Below are 24,112 nucleotides of genomic sequence, written 5' to 3' on the forward strand. Positions count from 1 at the left end.
CTCTCATTGCAGTCCTGGTTCCGTAGTAGAACCTTTAGCTCCCGGCTCAGCAGCTCCTGAACCTGAGCCATCCTGCAGACGTGCCCTGTCCCGGGGCCTTGTTCCCTGGCTACGGGTCAGTCCTCCGGATAAACGACTGTACTATCCTCCCACTGTAATGATATGCCGGGCGGTTTCTGGACTCCTGCTCTCCCCCTGTATTTACCACCACTTCCGGGCTGCCTAGAACCTATTTTCGCCTTCCCTCAGTGACCCGTTAATCATAGCCCCTCAGTATACTCGACAATGTATGTGGAGGACAGGCTGAACCAATTAGTCGCTACTTTCCCCTTGTCGCGGTACAATTTCCAAATCAACCGCCTGTTGCGTGCTGACGACATGACGCATTCGACTGTGCGACGCCATGTCATTTGTGGGAACGTGACTTGCTGTTCCCTAATCGTCCATGTTTGTTACGGTCAAAGAGGGAATGCTTACTGAGCCAAAGGAACGTAGAATATTTCTCATATAGGACACGACGGATATGCAGAACGAGAAGAGAGAGCCATGCACAGATCTAAGCCTTCCTGCAGGCCCCATGCCAGGCAGATGCAGTCACTTCGTTCAGAGAAAGAAACGATATTGCAAGATGATCGTTGCATTGGGGAAGAAATTTTGTGGGGAGCATGCAGAAAGTGGGGAGGTAATGTCCAAATATATGGCAACATGTGGGAATCAATGGGTTGTCATTTAGGCATATAGCATCGTTGCATTCCATAGCCCTCTGGTTCTCAAAGTTTTCAGGCCAGGTAACTGCAAACCAGTTAGAGATCCCAGTGAGTATCCCTAACCTGTTGTCTATTGAAACAATACGCCATACGACTGCATAAGTCACGTCATCCATAGTGACGCCATCACATTGGAGGATGCGAGCAGTTAGCTGCAACATATCGAGGCACGTTTACTAACACTGGCTTGGCCGCAATCTAGCCCACGCTAGAGCCATTTGTAGCAAGGACGTATAAGCTATGTCCTTAACTACTGCACGTTGTTTGTCCTTGGCAGTGAAAGAGTTAGTGAGCGGAATCCTCTGTATGGCTGTGGCTGTCCGCCACTAATGGAAACCATTCTGTGGAACCCTGCGTTTCTGTGGACACTCCGTCTCCGTGGAACACACTTTGGGAACCGCTGTAACACATCCAATACATTACATCAAAAGCATGGCCATAATGTGGTTACCAGATTGACAAGTCAAAACAGGAGCAGGCACACCATATGTGTAATCTGTGCAATACCCCAGTATGTAAGGGGGCCCACTTTAAAGTAGCTAAACGCCCCCTACTATTTATAAGGCCTAATTTACACGAACGTTGATTACGTCCATGTGACGGCCGTTAAAACAAAGGCCGTTCTCTCCATGTCCTTTCCTTATACCCGTTGTTCATTCTGCTTACCAGGATGTTCACGTACGGTTCATGTGGAACCAGGACTGTAATCAATTGTACACTCCATCTTTTTGGTTATGTTCTCTGTTATGTTACTAAGTCTTATACTTTGTGTGGATTGCTAGAACTTTGATATACTAGGTCTGTCCTATGTGAGCTGAGGAAGCTTCCCATGCATGACACATTTATTGGTATTCATTTTGTAGTGACCATATTTATTTTCCACAATGGTACTTCATATTATGTCTCTCGATGTAAAAGGGTTAAATAGCTCCTTCATACGATCCCTTTTATTGAAGGAAGCTTGAAAACAAAATTGCAATGTATTCTGTATTCAGGAAACCCAATTAAATTAAATAGATGTGAAAAGAATTTCTAACTAATTTTCCGAATATATATTTTTCTCCCATGCCATCAACAAAAAGAGGAGTAATGATACCGACATTTGTTGTAAGTATACATCATGGAAAGCCAGTGCTTCCTGCAAATTGTCATATACTTACGACAAATGGATGGCACTGGCTCAGAAGCTGAGTCGGTGCCATCATCCCTAGATGTGAGCTGTAACTTACAGCTGACACCCTGCTGTAATGGCGGGGACCGAAGTTAGCTTCGATTCCTGTCATTAACCCCTTAAATGCAGCGCTCAAAAGCAATCACTGCATTTAAGGTGTTTGCAGCTCATCGGCACCCCAGCATTGAAATTGCCAAGGTGCCGGTGGTTGCAACGGCAACCGGAGGCCAAATAGTGGCCTCCCGGTCTGCCTAGTACGGAAACCTTCCAGGCCCCGCCCGGAGGTGGGGCCTAAAAGGCTTCGGTAGCCGTCGGCAGGATGGCGACGGCTCAGGAGATGAGCCGGAGTAAGTGGTGTATGTCAGCTGTATGTTACAGCTGACATCCACCTATAACGGCAGGAACCGGAGCTAGCTCCGATCCCTGCCATTAACCCATTAGATGCAGCAATCGAAAGCAATCACTGCATCTTAGTGGTTGGCAGCAGATCGGCAGCTCTGCCCTGCAATCGCACGGCTGCCGACTGCTGCTATGGCAACAGGAGGCCTAACAAGGCCTCCTGCTCTGCCATTACGGAAGCTGATTAGGCCCCGCCCGGAGGCGAAGCCTAATCGGCTTGCTGTCCGTGAATGACTGACAGATCTAATGTATTGCACTACATATAATAAAATATAATAAAAGTTTCAAGTAATAAAATAAAACACAATCGCCCTTTTTCCCTAATGAAGTCATTTAATATTGAAAAAAATAAATAAACCATACATATTTGGTATAGCCACGACCGTAATGGCCTGAACTATAAATATATTATATTATTTGTTCCACACGGTGAACGGCGTAAAAAAAACATAAAAAACAATTCCATAATTTCTGTTTTTTGGTCACTTTGCCCTTCAAAAATGTAAATAAAAAGTGATCAAAAAGTCGCATGTATCCAAAAATGGTACCTATAAAAACTATAGCTCATCCCACAAAAAACAAGCGCTCATACAGCTCTGTTGACGAAGAAATGTAAAAGTTATAGCTCAATATGGCGACAGAAAAAATACATTCTTTTTACAAAAGTAATTTTATTGTGCAAAAAGTTGTAAAACATAAAAAAGTGCTATAAATTTGGTATCGCCGGAATCGGACTGACCCGCAGAGTAAAGTTAACATGTAATTTATAACGCATGGTGAACGCTGTATAAAAAAACGAAATAACTATACTAGAATTGTTGCTTTTTGGTCACCTTGCCTCTCAAAAAATAGGATAAAAAGTGATCAAAAAGTCGCATGTACCCCAAATGGTTCCAATAATAACTACAGCTCGTCCTGCAAAAAAAAACAAACAGCTCTCATACCACTACGTCTATGTAAAAATAAAATTAGTTAAGGTTCCAATATGTCAGGAAATAAAAAATATGCAGTTGTGCAGGTCCGAGGGGAACATTTCTTATGTTTCAAGAGGCGATTTATCAAGGCCCTAAATTTAAGGAACCAGGAAGAGGAGGGCCCAAACATATCTGCTGGAAGCGAGGGCGCCCGTATTCTACCATGACAACACCTTCCCAGTAAAATTCCCCAAACTGCAAAGGTGCGGAGTGTGGACCAAAAGGGGGATAAGTAAGGACCATTTATTAGTGCGACACTGGCCTGTGCCGAAAGGATTGCTTTACAGCGTTAGGCCCCATGCCCCATGTTTTTGCAGCCGCAATTCCCCCGAAAATCCACGGGAGAATTGCGGCCCCATTCTTTTCTATGGGGCCATGCACACGACCGTATTTTTGCGGTCCTTGCACGGCCCGGGAGCCCGGACCGCAGAATGAACGGGCATGTCTTATTACGGCCCTGTTCTGCGGTCCGGGCTCATTGAAAACAATGGCGGCGGCCATGTGCATGTCCCGCGATTTGCGGGCGGCCTGCGGCTGACAGTCCGCAGCCGGCCGACCCGAAAATCACGGCCGTGCACACGGCTACGGTTGTGTGCATGAGGCCTTACACACATCTATGGATTATTTTACCCCATTATTATACCACCAGATTATGCCCCTGATGTACTCTGCCCAGTTTACATCTACCCCCACATTATAAACTGAAATACCAATAAAACTCCAAACAAAACTACTACCGAGCAAAATCCACGCTCCAAAAGCCAAATGGTGCTCCCTCCCTTCTGAACACTAAAGTGTGCCCAAACAGCAGTTTATTTCCACATATATGGCATCGCCATACCCGGGAGAACCCTTTTAACAATTATTTTTTTTGGGGGGGGGGGGGTGTCTCCGGTGGCACAAGCTGTTCACAACATATTTGCCACTGAAATGGAATATCTAGGGAATTTATTTATTTTTTACTTTGCACCATCCGCATTGCAATCACTTATGTAATAGACCTATGGGGTGAAAATGCTACACCCCTTAATAAATGCCTTGAGGGGTGTAGTTTCCAAAATGGGGTCACTTCTCAGGGGTTTCTTTTTTTTTTTTTTTTTTGGCTTTAACTCTAACTTTTAATTAACTAATACATGGTTATTTATTTATTTATTTTTTTATTCAATACAATATAAAATTCCATACAAGTAAGGAATAAAGAAAATACAATTATGCACATTTTTACATTTTCCCCCTACTCCCACCCCCCACCCTCTCAAGACCGATCTTGGTAAAACAAAAAACAAAAAGAACAAAAATTCTTACCACTCCCCCCAATAGGTTTTGCAGTGTTTGCCTTGATTATAGATTTTCTCATATTTCATTATAATTTTTACATTATTTACCCAAGCATTAAACTCCGGTGGGGAGCTAGATATCCACTTTCTAACTATTAGTAATTTTGCAATAAATAATAGTTTTATTAATCCACATTTTTTTTCCTTAGAAATTTTTAATTTGGAATCATCACCCAGCAACACCAGTTGAGGTTGAAACACTATATCTGGATCTATTTTTTCCAAAATGTTTTTAAAAATTCTATCCCAGTAGTCAGCAATCTTAATACAATTCCATAACATGTGCAAATAGTTTGCTTCCGCTGCACCACATCTGGGGCAGTTAGAAGCTTTATTAATCGAGAACTTACTCAAAAGGACTGGCGTATAGTAAAGCCTATGTATCAAATTGAACTGAATAAGCTGATGGTTCATGCTTATCGATACTTTAGAAATATTTTGAAATATTATGTTCCAATCAAGAACACAATCGTTATTCAATTCCTTCTCCCATTTAATAACACAATTAAATTTTATTTTCCTTGACTTTATTTCCATCAGGGATTTATACAACCTGGAGAGAGGTTTTTTTTCACATTTGTATTTTCTCAGTTTTTTGTAGAAGTCATCCATATGGTCTTTATTGAGAGGATTGCCATCTTTAAATTTATCAAATGCGTGCTTTAATTGGATATAGGAGAATCTTTCCTTCTCCGTCAAGTCAAAATCAACTGATAATTTTTCCCATGTTTTGATTTTTCCTCCTTCCATTATATCTAATACATATCTAATCCCTCTAAGCTTTAACAATGGTAACTCTGGGATAGCCTTACATTCTTCTATATTAAGATTGTGCCATAACGGGGAAAAGGATAAAAAACCATTTCGACCAGTCATATTTCTTAAACTATTCCAGCATTCATGCAGGAGTTGTGCGGTCAACACGTTTTCCATAACTCCAGATTTTAATTGACCAGATTCTAACACCTCATAAATATCTGAAAAACGGCCTTTAATGTTAGTGATCAACCATTGTAAGAACTCGGCCTGATCCCACTCTTGTATGTATTGTAATTGTGCTGCTAAGTAATATACTCGAATATCTGGAAATGCTAGTCCTCCTTGTTCTCTTGAAGGACATAAGTAGTCTAGCTTAATCCGAACTCTCTTCCTTCCCCAAATCAGGTTATTAAAGATAGTTATGATTTTCTTAAAATATTTATCTTGTATCCACACCGGGGTAACCCCAAAAACACATAAAAGTTTGGGGATTAGAACTGTTTTAATCAAGACAATTTTATCGGCTTTTGATATTGGCAATTCGTTCCATATTCTTGTTTTTTTTTCCATTTCGTTTATAAGGGGGAGCAAATTATAATCCAAAAATTCTTTTATATTATCTGAAATTTCTATACCCAAATATCTAAAACTTTCTCCTGGATATATGATTCAAATTTTTGTTTGTAGTACTAAATCGCTTTTATCTAGTGCCATTAATATGGATTTTTCCCAATTGATCTTTAGACCAGAATAGAATCCAAATCTTTGAATAATAGATATAACATAATCCAATTTTTCTTCCGGGTTCGTCAAAAAAAATAAAAGGTCGTCAGCATATAAGATAATTTTATCCTCTTCCCCCCTAGCTCCAAAACCCACAATATTTCCATCCTCTCTGATCAAACAGGCGAGAGGTTCCATTGCCAATGCAAAGAGTAGGGGAGAAAGCGGACAACCCTGTCTTGTACCCCTACTTAAATTGAAAAATTCTGAGTTCTCACCATTTATGTTAATGTTTGCTCTAGGACCATTATATAATAATTTAACCATTCCTATAAAAGATTCTCCAAAACCTTAGGCCTCATGCACACGACCGTGGTGTTTTTCTGGTCCGCAAATTCCAGGACCGTGTTCCGTGGAATGTCATCCGCAGTTCATCCGTATGTAATCCGCAGTTCATCCGTATGTAATCCGCAAAAATGCGGATGAAAAAAAAAAAAAAAAAAAAAGGACTTTTAAACAGGATGCCAAAAGCTTGGTCAAACCCCCTTTAGAAGGTCACATGATCCGCAAATCCGCAAACTGCGGATGACACACGGCGGTGTATCCGCAATTTCCACGGGCCCATTGACTTCTATTGGCATGTCCGCACCGCATTTGCGGCCCATAATAAGACATGTCCGGAGTTTCTGCGGCACGGATGTGCGGACATGCGGAGAGCCGTGAAAACACGGATAGTGGGTATGGCCACATAGAAATGAATGGGTCCGCAATTAACCCGTGGATTTGCGGTTGAATTGCGGACGCAAAAACACGGTCGTGTGCATGAGGCCTTACTTTCTCATGACTGCCCATAAATAGCCCCACTCCACTCTTTCAAATGCTTTAACTGCATCAAGAGACAGAATGGAGCGGGGGGCCTCACCTGGCGTAACTTGAATGTTCCCAAATACCCGACGAACACACTGGTTGACCGTTCTACCAGAAATAAATCCCTGCTGATCACTATGTACTACAGTAGAGATTACTTTAGCCATCCTTCCCGCCAACACTTTGGCGAAAAGTTTAGCATCCGTGTTCAACAGGGAAATAGGTCTGTAAGATTCCATCCTTTCCGGGCATTTACCTGGTTTCAATATCAAAGCTATATTAGCTTCTACCATTGAGCTTGGCAATTTGCCCTCTACCACTGCCGAACTCAATGTTTTTAACAGGGCTGGTAATAGTTCTTCCCCAAATGTTCTATACAGTTCAAATGGGAAACCATCCAAACCTGGAGCTGTATTTCCTTTAACACTAGTCAATGCATTTCTTAATTCTTCCAGGGAGATTGGTTGATCCAACTCATCTTTCTGAATATCAGACAAGGGGGAGAAAGACATTGAATCTAGAAAGAGCTCCAATTGTTCTTCATTATACTTTTTTCCGGAGCCATACAATTCTGAATAATAATTCAAGAATTCTGATCTAATTTCATAATCTTGCTTAATCATATTCCCTCTTTTATCAAGAATTGCCAAAATATTATTCTTCTGACTTTGATTTTTAATAATACTCATTAACAGTTTATTTGGTGTTCCTGATTCACAGAAATTTTTCTGCCCCAGAAAAAATAATTTATTTTGTGCTTTCTCGATTAACCAGGCCTTATATTCCTCTTGGGCCTGAAGCCACAACTTTAAACTATCTTCCGTAGGGGTTTCAAAGTAATTTGCCTCCAACAAATTTGCACTTCGTTCTTTTCCCTGCTCAATCTTATTATATTCTCTTTTTAATCTTATTATTCTTTCAAAAAGGATACCCCTTATACAGGCTTTTAATGTTTCCCAGACAATTAAGTCTGGGGCAGTCTCCCAATTTAGTGACAAAATATTATGAATTTCAACTTTAATATTTTCAAGGTCTTTTAATAATGAGAACCAATGTGGATTTATTTTTATAGGCTTAATGAATTCCTTTTTTTCATTTATTTTTATGTCCACAATAAGTGGCGTATGATCCGAAATGCTTTTGTTGTCATATTTAATTTTCCCAATAGTTGTAACAAGTGATTCACTACACAATACCAAGTCAATACGTGACATGGTATGGTGTGAACCACTATAACAAGAGTACATTTTCTTTTTAGGGTTTTTCAGTCTCCATATATCTACTAGACCCATTTCTTCACTTATCCTCGCCAATGATGTTTTAATTGGGCTCTTATTTCCTCCCTTAGAGCTAACCCTATCCATTACCTCGTCCATAACACAATTCATATCCCCCAAAACCATTACAGGACAATCGCTTCTACTAATAATATAATTACATAATTTCCTGAACACCACGGATGAAAACGGAGGTGGAATGTATACAAAAGCTAAAATACAAATTAATTCCTTTAATCTACAGTGAATAAAAATGAATCTACCTTCGTTGTCTATATTTTTATCAAGTATCTCACATTGCACTCCCGAGTGAATAAGAACACTCACTCCCCTGGAATAGGAGGAGTGTATAGAATGAAACTGTTGTGACCACCACCTATTACCCAATCTTGGGATTGTTTCTTGTGTCAAATGTGTTTCTAACAAACATGTAATTGATGGAAACTGTTTTTTTATATAATTCTTAATAGTAAAACGTTTTAATTTTTCCCCCATACCCCTAATATTCCATACCACAATTTTAGTGTTCATCCGTGCGTTTTAACAGAATGAAAAGTAACAAATATTAGAAATTTGATATAACATATTCGTAAAAAATTCTTAATGTATACCAATACCAGACCAGTCTTGCCCCACCCCCCTCCCCTTCCCTTCCGTTGACTTGTCATATTTTTAACAAGTCTCTCAACCAACGCATGTTCCCCTAATACACCATTAATTAATTCATAATGATTTCAAACTTGCTAACCACTTAAAGGTCTCTTCCTGTGACGAATGAAAATTAACTTTACCCTGATATTCTGTTCTCAATTTTGCTGGATACATTAAAGAATATTTAATCCCTGCCTCTCTGAGTTTTTTCTTGACTGGACCAAAAGCTTGTCTCTTTAATTGAGTGTCATATGAGTAGTCAGGATATATTGCTATTTTTGAATTGTTATGGGATAGATTTTGTAACTCCCTTGACTTTCTCAATATATTATCTCTATCCCGGGAATTTAGAACCTTGGCTATTATAGCTCTAGGTCTAGAACCAGGGATAGGCACTCTTGCTGGTACTCTATGAGCTTTCTCTATGCCAAACAAAGGAGACAGATTTTCAATTCCTATTTTGTTTTTGATCCAATTTTGGACAAAAGTTTCAACACCTTCCCTTTCTTCCCCTTCTGGAAAACCCAATAATCTGATGTTACTCCTTCTGGAGCGATCTTCTATGTCAACCATTTTATTTTTTAGTGTACTATTTCCTTCCACTAACCCCTTCATCTCCTTTTTCATTTGGGTAACTTCATCTTCAAGTAAACTCACTCTATTTTCCACTTCAGTATATCTTTCTTTAATTTTACCCATATCATCTCTTATTATTGAAATTTCTATACTAATGCTACCTACTTGAGAGGATACTTTATTAATAGCGTCTAAAATCTCAGTCAATGATGGTAGAGCTTGGTCGCTCAAAATCTCCCCAGTTGTCTTATTTGCTGTTCTAGTTTTCCCTGCTACAAGGGGGGACATAATATATTTGTCCATCTTGCTTGTATTCTTACCCTCCTTACTAGGGCTCAAAGATTTCCTACTTTTAGCTGGCATTTTCCCTGGTTCTTCCTTCCCCCCCTTACTCTCTCCAGACGCACAATACACAAAACACAAAAACAAACAAGAAAAAAAATATGAATATAAAGTTATAAAATAGAGTCTGATCAGAGACTACCGATTTCAAAAACCGCGATTCAAGCAGCTTGTAAATGAGAGAGAGTTCCAATGTAATCTTCCCATTGGCATATTCCGACTTCGGTCTCTTACAGGTTCGAGGGTCCAGAAAAAAAACCAAAACAAAAACAACCAGGGTGCTTTATATACTGGAGCAGCAGACAATATGCAGTTGACTAGATGAGTTTCATTGTGTCCCCTTCCAAACCCTCAGGGGTTTCTTTTATTATTTTACATCTGAGCCTCTGCAATTGTGAACCAATACTGTTTAAGTCTCCAAATTAGGCCTCAATTTTGCATGGTACTATTTCACTCCTGAGCCCTGTCGAATGTCCAGGCAAAAGATTAGGGCCACATATAGGGTGTTTCTAAAACCGGCAAACACAGCATAATAATTAGAGAGCGGTCTTGTTATGGTGGCACAAGCTCGGCACCACATATTGGCATATCTATGGAAAAAAATAACATTTTCAATCTGCAACATCGAGTGCACACTAATTTCTGCAAAACACCTGCAGGGTTAACATGCTCACTACACCCCTAGGTGAATACCTTGAGAAGTGTAGTTTCCAAAATGGGGTCACTTCTGGGGGGTTTCCACTGTTTTGGTCCCACAGGGGCTTTGCAAATGCGACATAGCGACCAAAAACCAATCGAGCAAAACCTGTACTCCAAAAGCAAAATGGCACTCCTTCCCTTCTGAGCTCTACTGTGTGCCCAAACAGCATTTTATGACCACATATGGGGTATTGCCGTACTCAGGAGAAATTGCTTTACAAATGTTGTGGCTCTTTTTTTCCTTTATTTGTTGAGAAAATGAAACATTTTGAGCTAAAGCTACGTCTTATTGAAGAAAAAGGATTGTTTATTTTCACTGCCCAATTCTAATAAAATCTATGAAACACCTGTGCGGTCAAAATTCTCACTACACCCCTATATGAATTCCTCAAGGGGTGTCGTTTCCTAAATGGAGTAACTTTTTGGGCGTTTTTTCTGTTTTGGTCCTTCAGGGGCTTTGCACATGTGACATGGCCTCCGCAAACCATTCCTGCTAAATTTGAGCTCCAAAAGCCAAACGGCACTCTTTAGGGTATGTGCACACACACTAATTACGTTCGTAATTGACGGACGTATTTCGGCCGCAAGTCCCGGACCGAACACAGTGCAGGGAGCCGGGCTCCTAGCATCATAGTTATGTACGATGCTAGGAGTCCCTGCCTCGCTGCAGGACAACTGTCCCGTACTGAAAACATGATTACAGTACGGGACAGTTGTCCTGCAGCGAGGCAGGGACTCCTAGCATCATACATAAGTATGATGCTAGGAGCCAGGCTCCCTGCACTGTGTTCGGTCCGGGACTTGCGGCCGAAATACGTCCGTGAATTACGGACGTAATTAGTGTGTGTGCACATACCCTTACCTTCTAAGCCATGCCGTATGTCCAAACATCGGTTTATGACCACATGTGGGGTATTGTTTTACTCGGATGAAACTGCTTTACAAATGTTGAGGTGCATTTTCTCCTTTAGTCCTAATGGAAATGATAAAAAATTAGCTAAACCTACATTTTCTTTGACAGAATGTAGATTTTCATTTTCACGGCCTACTTCCAATAATTTCTGCAAAAAACCTGTGGGGTTAAAATGCTCACTATACCCCTAGATAATTTCCTCAAGGGATGTTGTTTCAAAACTGGGGTCACTTGTGGTTGGTTTCCACTGTTTTGTCCCTTTTGGGGCTTTGCAAATGTAACATGGCCTCCGCAAAACATTACTTCTAAATTTGAGCTCCAACTGGCGCTCTTTCCCTTCTAAGCTTTGCCGTGTGTCCAAACAGCCGTTTATCACCACATATGGGGCATTGTTTTACTCAGGAGATATTGCTTTACAAATCTTGTGGTGCTTTTTCTCCTTTAGCCCTTGTGGAAATGGGAAAAATTAGCTAAACATCCACAGCAGATTTCAGACATTCTGCAGAATTTTTAATCCACAGCAGGCCCTATCTGTTGCGTAAATGCCATTTATTTTCCTGCAGATTTCATTCATTGCAATGCGATGAGTAAAATCTGCGGCTGTATTCGCACTTCAATCTGCAACAAAATGTGTTACGTGCGGATTTCGTTGTAGATTTGTAGGCCGGTTCCACAGCGTAATATTATACAGGTTTCATCACTTGGATTATATGTGTTTGAATTTACTATATGTTTTGATATAAGTCATAAATCTGAAATACTCTGGTTAGAAGATTGACTGTAGGACGGTGTATACAGAAATGTTGTCTGTACCTTTGTTCCAGGAGCAAAACAGCAGAAAAAGAATCCTTTGTCCTCTGGACCCAAAACAGTGAGTTTCCAGGATATGATCCAGTTTATTTACGGCAATGTGGGAGTGCGTTTCAGCAGATTATTTTTATACAGTATTGCGTTCTTTTTTTTATAGCACAGTTTATGAGGATCAGCTCCAAAAACATCTAAAGAAGTGCAACTCCAGAGAGAAACCTCAGCCGGTATGTATATAAAAGTCTATTCCACTTATGCACTTCTTCAAGGCTATCTCCATCCAAAATGTACAAAAAGCTTTGGGTTGTAGTTGGTGGGTAAAGGAAATTGGCAAAAGTGCTATAACTATATACACCTATATCAGTACTTGTCATTACAGGCCCGAAGCCTGCAGTGCTGAGCTCCTTCGTCTTCATGACAACATATTCTCTTGTGATTTCTGTGACTTTATGTGAACTAAAGGCTTTTAACTGGAACTATCGCAATATCTCTAAATGTCCTTGACATATAAATTCAGAGTTCTCTTATAGTAAATCATAGAAACTGCATTTTCACCAAGTTGTGCTTAGTAAAGACAAAAAATGCGCTCCCCTAGGGTATTAACGTTTCAAACGTGGGTGCAATTGGTGAGTGGTGAAACATAAAGGCTCAACTGATGAGGTTGCGCTGGTTGGTCGGCACAACTCAACTTTTTCACATATCTGGTCGTAGTGGACCTCTGTTCACCGTGTTTTGCTGGCCTCCGGAGCTGACTCTGGGTGTCTGTTCCCTGGGAATAGGGATCCTCCCAGCGTCCATGCAGAATAGAGTGAAGAAAAAAAAGCTCCTATATGGGGCGCTCCCGTTGGTGACATATGCACAATCACGATAATAGAGGGTGAGTTATTTTTCTTACTTATTCTGAACGAACGTATAATATGACAAACACTAATATAAAATGAAGTGCTACGCGTTTCAACCTAGGACGTAGGTCTTCATCTGGCTTACGTGATCGCGCATCTATCACCAATGGGAGCGCCCCATATAGGAGCTTTTTTTTCTTCACTCTATTCTATTTTCACAAAGTTGAATTGTTTACAGGCCTTATGGAAGAATACATGGGATAATTATAAATTGCCCAGCAGCTACATAGATGTTCGGTATGTGGGAATCATCTTGAGAGCAAGAATTTTGACAAAATTGTCCTCACAGAGATTATTTTTTTTCTTTTCTTTATAGGTTTTTTATGTACATAATGTAAATTCTGGAGCTGAGACGGTGGATACAAGAGAGGAACAGGTAAGCTGACAAATACTACAAGCTTTATTTGATTCAGCTAAAGTAAAATGAAAAAAATATTCTACAGTATAAAAAAAAATTTCTAATACAGTATAGATAGGAAAAAAAAAAAATCTCCATATTTTTGTGTTCTTTGCCGAAGCTTACTGCCTCAGGCACACAACTAGCTTATCTACCCAGTTTAACTGTGTATAATATGAAAAGACAGATACATATCTCACCTATCACCTATCTTGATAAGTTTGAGGTGCTGACAAATACAGTTTCTTGAATTACTTTCAGGTAAGCCTTAGTTCATTATCCAAAGAAGAGCTGAAGAAGCTTACAGACATACTGGTACAGGTCACGAACGGTGAGTGAGTCTGATTTAGGATCTTACAATTGTTGAGAAGACTATTGGTAGTATAAAAGGTGGCATGCACTCTGTGTCAGAATAACTCTCTATATTTTCCTCTATGAGCTAAAATGGAGAGTCAATCTGTAAGAGCGTCTCCCATTCTGACAGACCTGGCCCAACCAGGCATTACAATGACGCCCATTCATTTGATTGGACAAAATGCAATGCTACATTTCCCAAAAATTAGTGGCCAGACATGGCTGCCCCCGGCAATAACGATCACAAGGGGATAGAGAAGCCTGCTTTGTTTTAAAAAACGGGTCGAATTGATGATCGAACTCCTTTAACATTGAACATACATCTTCCACTGCTTGTTCAGTTGCTTAACAGAGCATTTTCTGCTTACATTCTGGGATTTTATTTATAGTCTTTACACCAGACTAGAAAAAAAATACATGTAATACAGTTCAGCAGAGTACAGTGCATTTATGGGATCTCAGCTAAACTGTTTGGGCTCTGTCTGGCAACACGGTCTTGACTAATTCTAGTAGTAAGGCTCTGTTCACATCTGCTCTCGTATTTCCGTTAGTCAGTTCTGTCATAGGAATAGAATAACGAAATAAAAGAATGACTGACACCAACAGCGCCTGACAGAACACATTGAATTTAATGTGTTCTGTTGGTTTTCCATCATGGTGTCTGTCAAATATGCTGGAATCTGCCACGCAGATGTGTACAGAGTCTAACTAGCAAAATTTTCAATGCCTCCGCAGACAATAATTCATCCTCTAACTCAGGCCCAGTGCAAGATAGGTAATGCAAAATAACTATTATATCTATGTTAATGCTAAAATTTATATCCAGTAATATATATTGTCCTTTAGATTGCAGGTTGTTGTGCTGTATTTGTGTAAATGTTGATGACTGTATTTGTGTGTCTCTTACAATATTATACTTCCACTAACATTCATAGGCTTAGATCCTCCACTGCCAAACCAGATACTCTGTCACCCAGCATTACACGAAGCTCTGAATGATCCAGCAAATGGAGATTCTGCCTCCAAACATCTCAAACAACAGGTACAATTTTTTGCCATTGGATAATTTTGGCATGATCTTTTGATTTTCATTGGATTTATGGACTATGGGAATTAGGCATAAAGACCAATGCAGTTGGACATATAATCCAATCAGGTCAGTGCTATAACCACCTACGAGCGAATTCATCAAGCATTGTATGCCAGTTTTCTGTCTGCAGAAAAGTCGCAATTTGTGCAAAAACTTTGTTTTTCCTTTTTTAATGCACTCGTTTTTATACATTAGACCAATGGATCTATAGTGTTTTGTCATTCATTATTAAGAATTACGTGCCTATGAATCAGAGATTTACTATGCATCAAAGCACTGTTCTCCAACATGTGACTCATCAGCTGCTGCAGGACTACAACCCTCAGCATGCCCTGAAAGCCTCAACTGTTGCCATTTTGAAAGTACTGGGCAACCGCAGATTTTAGACCGCTACATTATGGAATATAGGACCAAGACAGTAAAATATATTACCAACAGGTTATGAAATCGGTATATTTGTTTATACCATTAAAAATAACTCACCTAAGTTTGGTAAATTCAATCTTTTTGGGATAAATCTTGTGTACATGACATGCATGATTCTCTGACTTTGATCTGCCACCATTAGTGTCCGCGTAATAAAATCACATGATAAATTAAACTGCGAGCTACAATGTAAGCAGTGTATAGCATGTTATGGATGTCATCAGGGGAGTTAATTCTTAATTCTTTCCTTTTTTACAGGGCTCCATTTTGGGTCATTTGGAAAGATTGGGCTTACTTGGGCGATCTCAATGTTTTGTAGAATTCGGAGCAGGCCGAGGAAAGTTGTCACACTGGGTGAACATTGCTACTGAAGATAGTGTCCACTTTCTGCTGGTGGAAAGAGCCACAACAAGATTTAAGGTGGGAGTCTGCATTCTGTCTACCCAAGAAAACCACTGTGTAAACTACAGTGAGTGTTTCTGTGTAAATCTAACAACACTTTGAATGACAGCCATTATAAGCAGTAAACGTAGATTCTTAAACTGGCTAGGTAATGTTCTTACTCAAGTCAGAGGCTCTGTCAGCAATTCCGTCAGATTTGATTGGAGGAATAGAGCTGCAATCAGTGCTGTTTTTGCCACCAAAACTACAGACAACGCAATGAAACAAAGTCAGTGGCGGTCCGTCAGGCGCGGGTGGTATGTGTTATACGACGGCATTGCATTGTGGCTTCCATTGTAAACAGAAGACACAATGCAGATGCAAGCATAGCCTAAGACTTTGTTTGCATTTGATTAGTGGTTTACTTTTATAACGGAACCCATGACACAGTGCAGGATCCATCACTCGACAAATACCAGCAGAATCCGACGGACCCCATTGACTCTCTAGTCCTTCTCAATGAATTAGAATATCATCAAAAAGTTAATATATTTCAGTAATTCAATTAAAAAAGTGAAACTCATATATTATATAGATTCATTACACACAGACTGATCTATTTCTAGCATTTTTTTAATAAAAACCCAAAATTTAGTATCTAAAAAAATTTGAATATTAAATAAGCCCAATTTCAAAAATGATTTTTAATACCGAAATATAGGCCTACTGAAAAGTATGTACAGTATATGCACTCAATACTTGGTCGGGGCTCCTTTTGCATGAATTGCTGCATCAATGCGGCATGGCATGGAGGTGATCAGCCTGTGGCATTGCTGAGGTGTTATCAATGTGGCGTGGCATGGAGGCGATCAGCCTGTGGCACTGCTGAGGTGCCCTAAAATTTCCTGGTACACAGCTGTGTTGACTCTGGACTTGATATAACACAATGGGGTCTGTTGCATCCTGCCAAGGTCACTTTTTTTTTTTTTTTTTTATATTATTTTGTCTTTATTGATTTTTTTTATGCATGATAACAAAAGGCTAAAGGGCACGTGTATATATAAAGTACACTTTGAAAGAGAAACACAAACATGCATAGAAAATTAAAAGCAAAGGTAGAAAGAGGTGAACTATACTATAAAGGGTGAATTTAGCAACGATAGTGACCTAAAATGGATGGGGTCGAAACCCTGCAATAGAGAACTTAAAGAAAACATGAATCAGGTCTAATATCTATAAACTTAATTGGGGACCGAACAAGCATAGTTATGGGTATTAAATATACATTTTATAGTATAGGGAGATCAACTCCCAGGCCCTAAGGGGGGAAATGACTGGTAGAGATGGGAAACAATATAAGCTAAGCCATCAGAAAATTGACTAATCAAAACTTTCTTTATGAAAAAGTAGGTAAGGCTATCTAGGAAGGACAAAATCAAACTAGAAGTGGGAATATTAAGAAAGTCCAGGTAATATAAGCATTATTTGAGGAGACTGAATTCAAGCGTGTCCAAATTTGGGCATGGTGGGAAGCCAACAGTGTACACAGAAAGTCCCAGCGATATCGGAGGCCTTTAGCTTGTAATTGGGTCACGGCGGCTTAAGAGCTGAAATAATCAGTAGGATATTTCGGAGATGGTGGGGCACAGTATTAGGGAGGGACCTTCCTCTCCAGAATAGCAGGTCCAATGCTGAGGTGGAGTAGCCATGTGTAGCGGAACCGCCCAGGTTGACTCTGGAAGCAGAGTGCTGTCCACATTACTTTGTAAGGTGATCGGTGGTGTGGGTTGTCCCAGTGGCTGTTTAGTGGGTGATCCCACAGGTAAAAGAGACGTTTCAGAAGAAGCTCGATCAGGCTGCGGCACTTCAGTGGGAAAATGGTAGTTTGTAGGCACTTAGCCAGGTGCTCAGCCATCGAAGCTTCAAAGCAGCTTAAAAAAGCATCTATGGATACCTAGAAAGGAAGCCAAGGAGGTCCCCTTTATATTTCCGATATTAGCCCACATGAAAAGCCTCAGAATATACGGAAATTATCCAATATTATGAGTTCAGGACTTTAAGACCAATGAGAATGTGTCATTCCCCCAATCACCCCTCTATGGCGATTGATGATCGCCGTTTGATGGGAAAAATAGTGCTTCATATATTTTGCTGCTATATTTTTCCTGTCAAATTCGGCGTAATCACTGATGAAGGCTACGAACCCTCCAATGCAAATTTGAGCATAGTCTAAAATGGACAAGTAAATCTCTTTAGCGCATGACTCTCATTAAAAGAGGCATTGATACTGCTGTAAATAGGTATAGTGCAAAAGTACAAAACATTTTGGAAAAAATTTCTATGATTAAAATAATTTCCTTCTATGCCTGCTGATCATCGTGTTGTATGAGAGAGCTGGACCCTGCTCTTCTGAATGGAAAATTTGTGTCTTTTTATTATTATTAGTTTAATTATTATCATTGACTACTTACTACAATGCTGGTTATCCCCATAAGGTTGCAGGACTCAGAGCAGATCTTTAGGCCCCTTAGGTCTTTATTATACCATTTTCCTTCCCTTAACCCCCTCCAGATAATTTTCTTTTCCAGCCATTCGTTATCGGTTTACCAATATTCACCAAATCTGATTTTCAGCTGCAAACCTGCTGTTGAATCTGCATGCCAACTTGTGCTGAGAAGCTCTTTTCTCCTGTCTAAATGCACAAAAATATCAATGAAAAGCAATAAAATTGTTTATTGCTAATCAAAAATGATAGTGCATACATAAAAGTTATAGTTTGCGGTATTGGTATATGGAAATGTAACTGATCCATCATTTACAATACATATGCCTCTACAACCAAGCATTCATTTAAAAATAGTGCCAAATGTATGATCATTGTGGTGACAACATTTTGATAGTTTGACAGATTGCTACAAGCTTTATAGATTATAATGTTTAGTAATATACTGGTTCTTGTACTCCACAAGTTCCTGCAGTTCAGTCATCTTCTGCACTAAAACTTTCTTAAAATTTTCAGCGTCAATGAGCCTGCTGATGGGGTATCTACCAAAAGTCTCCGATCCAATTGCAAGGCCAGGAGATCTTGGAGCACATATGACATCATAATTTTGCTTTTGCCTTACCTTATGTGAATGTTTTCTCTGATTTATATATCATTCTTATAAATTAATATTACTTCTTTTGGCCCATTCCTCTATTGGATTCATTTTTATTGTTGAGAAGTTTTGACTATAATTATCCTTCAATTACATATATATTAATCTTTCGTACATCATTATATTACAAATCTGTAATGTTATTAAATAAGACAAGGGTGTAAAGGTTTTGATGTGAAGTGGGTGGTTGCCGCCCCCCCCCCCAACAAAAGAGCTTTCACTAGTATAAGGTGTATAGATGTTATGTATGTGTTTTAACAACTGAATTGTACAATGCACCATTCTTTATAATATCTAAGCGAGGTCATATGCATATCATGTTTTATAGTTTGAATCAAGTATTATAAATTGAAATGTGATGTGGTTTTTGTCAACAGGTAGATGGAAAACAGAGGAAGTCAACTTTTGAGAGGCTCCATATTGACATCCAGCACCTGTGTTTAGGTTAGTGGGGTGACCATTGTTAGAGGGGTGAATAGTGAGATTGATAAAACATATGTGGTTTATAATTTTCAGATCGAGTTCCCAGTCTTGTTCAGAAACCGCTTCCAGTTATTGGAATTGGTAAACACCTCTGCGGAGCTGGAACAGGTAAGTCAGCGTTACAATAATTATTTGTTTGTGCACTAGTCTCATCTCTCTCCTCTGTCCTGACAGTTTGCTACAATGTATCAGTGTAGGTAAAATGTATCGGCCTGGAGTCCAGGCACACTGAGGGTTGCCTAGACTGGGTACAATTGTAGCTAACTTATCTGTGAGAAATATTAGGTCTGTATTGGTTTTCAGGCCCTGGATGTAAACAAGAATGTTTGCATTCACTGACAGCAATGGACATCATGAAAATAGTGAGGCATTGAAATACAGGTGTATTAGAAAATGGAAAAAACTGCATAAAAGCAGAAAGCTAGAAGGTTTATGTCACTGCATATTTCATTTCTTATGTTTTTATTTCTCTTGTCTTCTTCTCTCATTGTGAATTTGTAGATTTGGCACTTCGATGTCTTATTCACAGTAATGATAATCCAGAGGGAGAGCCCCAGTCAAAGCGCTTCAGGACAGACACTGAGCAGTCAATCATTCAAGAGCCCACAAACCACTGCAATGTAGATGGAATTGTTATTGCCCTGTGTTGTCACCATCGCTGTGATTGGCAGCACTATGTGGGCAGAGACTTTTTCGAAAAGCTAGGACTGGGGCAGGAGGAATTTGGTATTTTCCAGCGTATGTCAAGCTGGGCTACATGTGGTGCCAGGAGGCCATCTCTAACAGAGAACTCCAGTGGAAAAGAAAACTCTGAGATAGAAGAGCATGACATGGACCAGAAGAACAATGACTGTAATACAGAGTCTGTTCAGGGGTGAGGACATTATGGTGGCAGTGTAGATATCTATAATAAATATATAGATAAACAAATATATCTAGCAGCACCGGTAAGAAGAAGAAAGGAGAAAGGCTCTAGAGGACAGAGCTGAAACGTTGCACAGGGGGCAATAAAAGTACCCTATTTTCACATTTACTGCGGAGTGCTGCCTATTTTTTGAATATAATAAATATATAACTATACTTCTGCATGAAGTCTTGTCTGTTTCTCATATGTAAATTCTGCCTCTTTTGTTTCCCAGGTTACAACTTTCTGTTGAGGAGCGAGAACATTTAGGGCGTCTTTGCAAGCTGCTGATAGACCGTGGACGTGTAGACTACTTGGAAAGAATGGGCTATAAAGCCAGTTTAGAGTATTATACTGAGCCTGAGGTATCATTAGAGAATGTCCTATTGACAGCAGTACCCCAGTTACACAGGGCAAACTCTTAAATTGTTTTAAGTTGCTTTATTTTATATTTCAAGTCTTTTAGTATGATATGCAGCAACAAGCCTGAACGGTATTTGGGAACAAAATAATCCAACATTGAAGTATCATTCTAGCGAAAAGATCGAGTGCAGCCTTCCTCAGGAAACCATGTTCCTCAGCTCAACGAAGTGAATGAAGCACATTATGGATGTCGCAAAGACCTACTTGTATTTCGTAGGATTATAAAGGAAGATGTAATAAAACACGGACTTCATGATCTAGGAATATTCCTTTTTTTTTTAGTTATTTCACCAAACCTGTTCATCACGAGAATTAGTGGTCATCTGTCTGCAGAACCTCATTGTCTGTAATACAAAGAATTATTCCAGATTACTAAAGTTTCCACTCTAAAATATGCAGGTTCACAGTATAAACAGATGAGTACATATAATGGAGCTCACATATTAGCATTGAAGTGAGGTGCAAAGTTTCCTGTGTTCAGTATCTGACTGTTTATATACAAATTGCTTATATTCCACTTCCCTATTTAAATATATCACATTTTATTAGGTCAGATTAAAACTCAAATTATTCCCTACACCGCGGAAATAATTACTAAAATCATCTGTCTCTAGCCTAATACAATTATTAATTTTACTAGATTTAGATCATTTTCACTCCACTACTCTAGACAGCTGTGACATATGATGGATCACTATTAGGATTGTGTGTCTAAATTACATGCAATCATGTGTAAATTAATTGTGCATGACTAGAACAAGTTGGGGCACAGGTCTAAAAAAAATTCAACAAGAGAACCCCCAACAGGTTTTGCCACATTCAGGGATCATCAGGGATTTCCGTGCCACTGAAGAACCGATTAAAAATTATCTCAATCTAGTAACACTAGTAATTGTATTAGGATAGATAGGGACAGCTAATTTTAATAATTATCTTTGTGGTGTTGGGAATAATTAGAGTTTTATATTGACCTAATAAAATGTGATATATTTTAATATAAATAGTGAGGTGGAAAATAGACACTCTTTTTTTTGCCTGAGGGCAATTTGTATATAAATAGTTACATATGCTTTACCACACATTTGGGGTTGTTTCTTTGAATTTTCGTGACAGTTTCTGATTGGTTACTGTGATTCCACGCAAAATGTAGGAAATGGCATAAATAGCCATTCTCTATTATACACTATGTGACCACTTTATTAGATACACCAGATCACCCCAACGTGTCGCCATTACTGAGTGCATGGAACACTGGCTTAGTTCATGTGGCTTAGTTCAGACCAAACATGAGCATGGGAAGATTTGTTCCTACCAGGTTCTAGAAAGGTGAACCTTATAAAGTGGTCATAGATCTATTATCCGAATCACTCCATTATAAGCAGCGAGAAGATCAAGTTCCCAGTGATTGACCTGCAATTCTTTCAGAAAAATGCAAGTTATCGCTTATGACAGCCTGTAATCTGACAGACAAAGCTGTCTTAGAACTACTTGTGTCTGCTTCAGGATAAGGGCCTGATGCCATCTGCGTTGGAGGCTCCGTTAGTGGCTTCTTTCACAGATCCAGCCGAGAATATTGGAAATAATGCGGTATTGTTTACGGAAAAACCACGGACACCATGACAGAGCCCATTAACGTCTATAGGTATACTATGGAACAAGTGCTTCTGGTATTTTCGTTCTTCTGCTCCTTTGACGGAGCAGAGCAACGGAAACACCAATGCAGGTGTGAACAGGCCGTAAGAAAGCTGTGGAAAATGTGAATTTCCCGTGGCTTCCTTGCTCCAGTATTATGCTACAGCTTCCAATAGATATACATTAGGGTAATAGCAAATAAAAATGTGTTAACAAATAGGCTGTCATTCATGTTTTTAGTGTCTGTCACTGAGTTATTTTATTAACATCTCTTTTCACATTTGAACAGGGTTTGTCCGGTATCCAAATATTTTTTTTACATTTTTATACGCTGGAACCTGTAAAAAAATTGTAAAATACCATTAAAAGAAATAGCTAGATGCTATACATTCAATTCGGACCTCTCCTGTTGGAACTATCTCTCTTCTGGCTCTGCTGACTTCTTGTTTGCCTCAAACCCCCATTTCCACCAGCTAAGCCCCTGATTAGAATTCTTCTTCAGGTCTCCAATACTAGTATTGGTACATTCAGTTATGACAGAAATTCCAGGTGTTTTTAAAAAAAATGTTCGGATCACAGACCATGCCTATAACAGGGGTCTCAAACTCGACCGGGTTAGTGGGCCACATATAGAAAAATGTGAAGTTGACGGGCCGCATTACTTTCAAATTTGATATAAAATTATTGTTAATTAGTTATTTGAACTACTATAACAATACTGCATTACTATAATAGTACCGCTAGGTTTAAACTTACCAGAAATTTGCGCGTTTTCTCCACGTGCTTTATTTTAACAATCCAGTTTAAGTGTCGCTAAATGCAGTCCGGCGGCTCATTTGGCAGAGTTTGGCAGACACACGAATTTCAAGATTGGGCAGCCACTTTTTAGATAGTGCCACAGAGCCCTCTGTAGATACTGCCACACACCAACCCGTAGATAATGCCACGGTTCTATCTAGATAATGCCACAGTTCCCTCTGTAGATAATGCCACCCCCCCAGATAATGTCACAGTGCCCTCCTGTAGATACTGCCACACCCATCTGTAGATAATGCCACAGTGCCCTCTGTACATACTACCGCAGTGCCCTCTGTAGATAATGCCACACACCCCTTGTAGATAGTGCCACACCCCACCCCCAGTAGATAGCTCCATTGGGGCTCCCTCTAGGAGTGGAATCCCTAGCCAGAGTGTTGCCGACGCTTTGGCCAAGAATTTCTCTGCTGGAGGAGCCCCTGACGTCACTGTCCATAGACATTGATGTCAGGGGATTCTTCTGGGCAGGAACGTGATGTGAGGGGCAACCCCAGAGCCGGTGTCCCAGAGCAGAGCACTAGTATAGGCTCTGCTCTGGAACTCTGGGGAAGCCTCTGATATCAGTGTCCATATATGGACAGTGATGTCAGGGGCTTGCCCAGAGCTGGAGTCCCGGAGCAGAGCCACTTCTAGCACTTTGCCTGGGATTCCAGCTCTGTTCCTGACATCACTGTCCATATATGGACAGAGATGTCAGGGGCAACCCCAGAGCTGGAGTCCCGGGCAGAGCGCTAATAGCGATCTTCCTTCCTGGGATTCCAGCTCTGTGCCTGACATCACTGTCCATATATGGACAGAGATGTCAGGGCAACCCCAGAGCCGGAGTCCCGGGCAGAGCGCTAATAGGACTCCGGCTCTGGAGAAGTGGTCTAGCGGCTCTGTCC

At 39.9% G+C, this 24,112-nt stretch overlaps 3 protein-coding genes across 4 annotated transcripts in view; 1 reads left to right on the forward strand and 2 right to left on the reverse strand.

Annotated features, from left to right (window-relative positions):
• SASS6 (SAS-6 centriolar assembly protein) overlaps positions 1–388 on the reverse strand; it is a 29,556-nt gene extending 29,168 nt beyond the window's left edge. The window contains exon 1 of the mRNA XM_075833344.1: positions 1–388. Coding sequence (XP_075689459.1) covers positions 1–71 — 71 coding nt within the window. The 5' untranslated portion in view covers positions 72–388.
• Positions 57–21,339, forward strand: TRMT13 (tRNA methyltransferase 13). 2 transcript variants are annotated; one of them, XM_075833345.1, is made up of 11 exons: positions 217–682; positions 12,280–12,326; positions 12,423–12,489; positions 13,481–13,540; positions 13,823–13,892; positions 14,851–14,957; positions 15,690–15,851; positions 19,348–19,414; positions 19,487–19,561; positions 19,955–20,327; positions 20,593–21,339. In XM_075833345.1, exons 1-11 carry the CDS (start codon positions 524–526, stop codon positions 20,780–20,782), a joined length of 1,377 nt encoding a protein of 458 aa, XP_075689460.1. In that variant the 5' UTR covers positions 217–523; the 3' UTR covers positions 20,783–21,339. The 2 variants fall into 2 exon arrangements, with proteins under 2 accessions (XP_075689461.1, XP_075689460.1); XM_075833346.1 differs by lacking the exon at positions 19,955–20,327 and having other exon boundaries at positions 57–682; positions 20,593–20,729.
• The window catches only part of LRRC39 (leucine rich repeat containing 39), a 16,544-nt gene continuing 13,251 nt past the window's right edge, over positions 20,820–24,112 (reverse strand). The window contains exon 9 of the mRNA XM_075833347.1: positions 20,820–21,124. Coding sequence (XP_075689462.1) covers positions 21,093–21,124 — 32 coding nt within the window. The 3' untranslated portion in view covers positions 20,820–21,092. The remainder of the gene's footprint in view (positions 21,125–24,112) is intronic.

The sequence above is a fragment of the Rhinoderma darwinii genome, chromosome 7 (genome assembly GCF_050947455.1).
Source record: "Rhinoderma darwinii isolate aRhiDar2 chromosome 7, aRhiDar2.hap1, whole genome shotgun sequence".
NCBI lineage: Eukaryota > Metazoa > Chordata > Amphibia > Anura > Rhinodermatidae > Rhinoderma > Rhinoderma darwinii.

Bases quoted from the DNA above. Each gene is read 5' to 3' on its own strand.
- TRMT13 (XM_075833345.1), top strand. From the start codon at position 524: ATGCAGAACGAGAAGAGAGAGCCATGCACAGATCTAAGCCTTCCTGCA. The intron at 12,327-12,422 runs GTGAGTTTCCAG...TTTTTTTTATAG, and splicing joins TGTCCTCTGGACCCAAAACA to CACAGTTTATGAGGATCAGC. The intron at 20,328-20,592 runs GTGAGGACATTA...TTTGTTTCCCAG, and splicing joins AATACAGAGTCTGTTCAGGG to GTTACAACTTTCTGTTGAGG.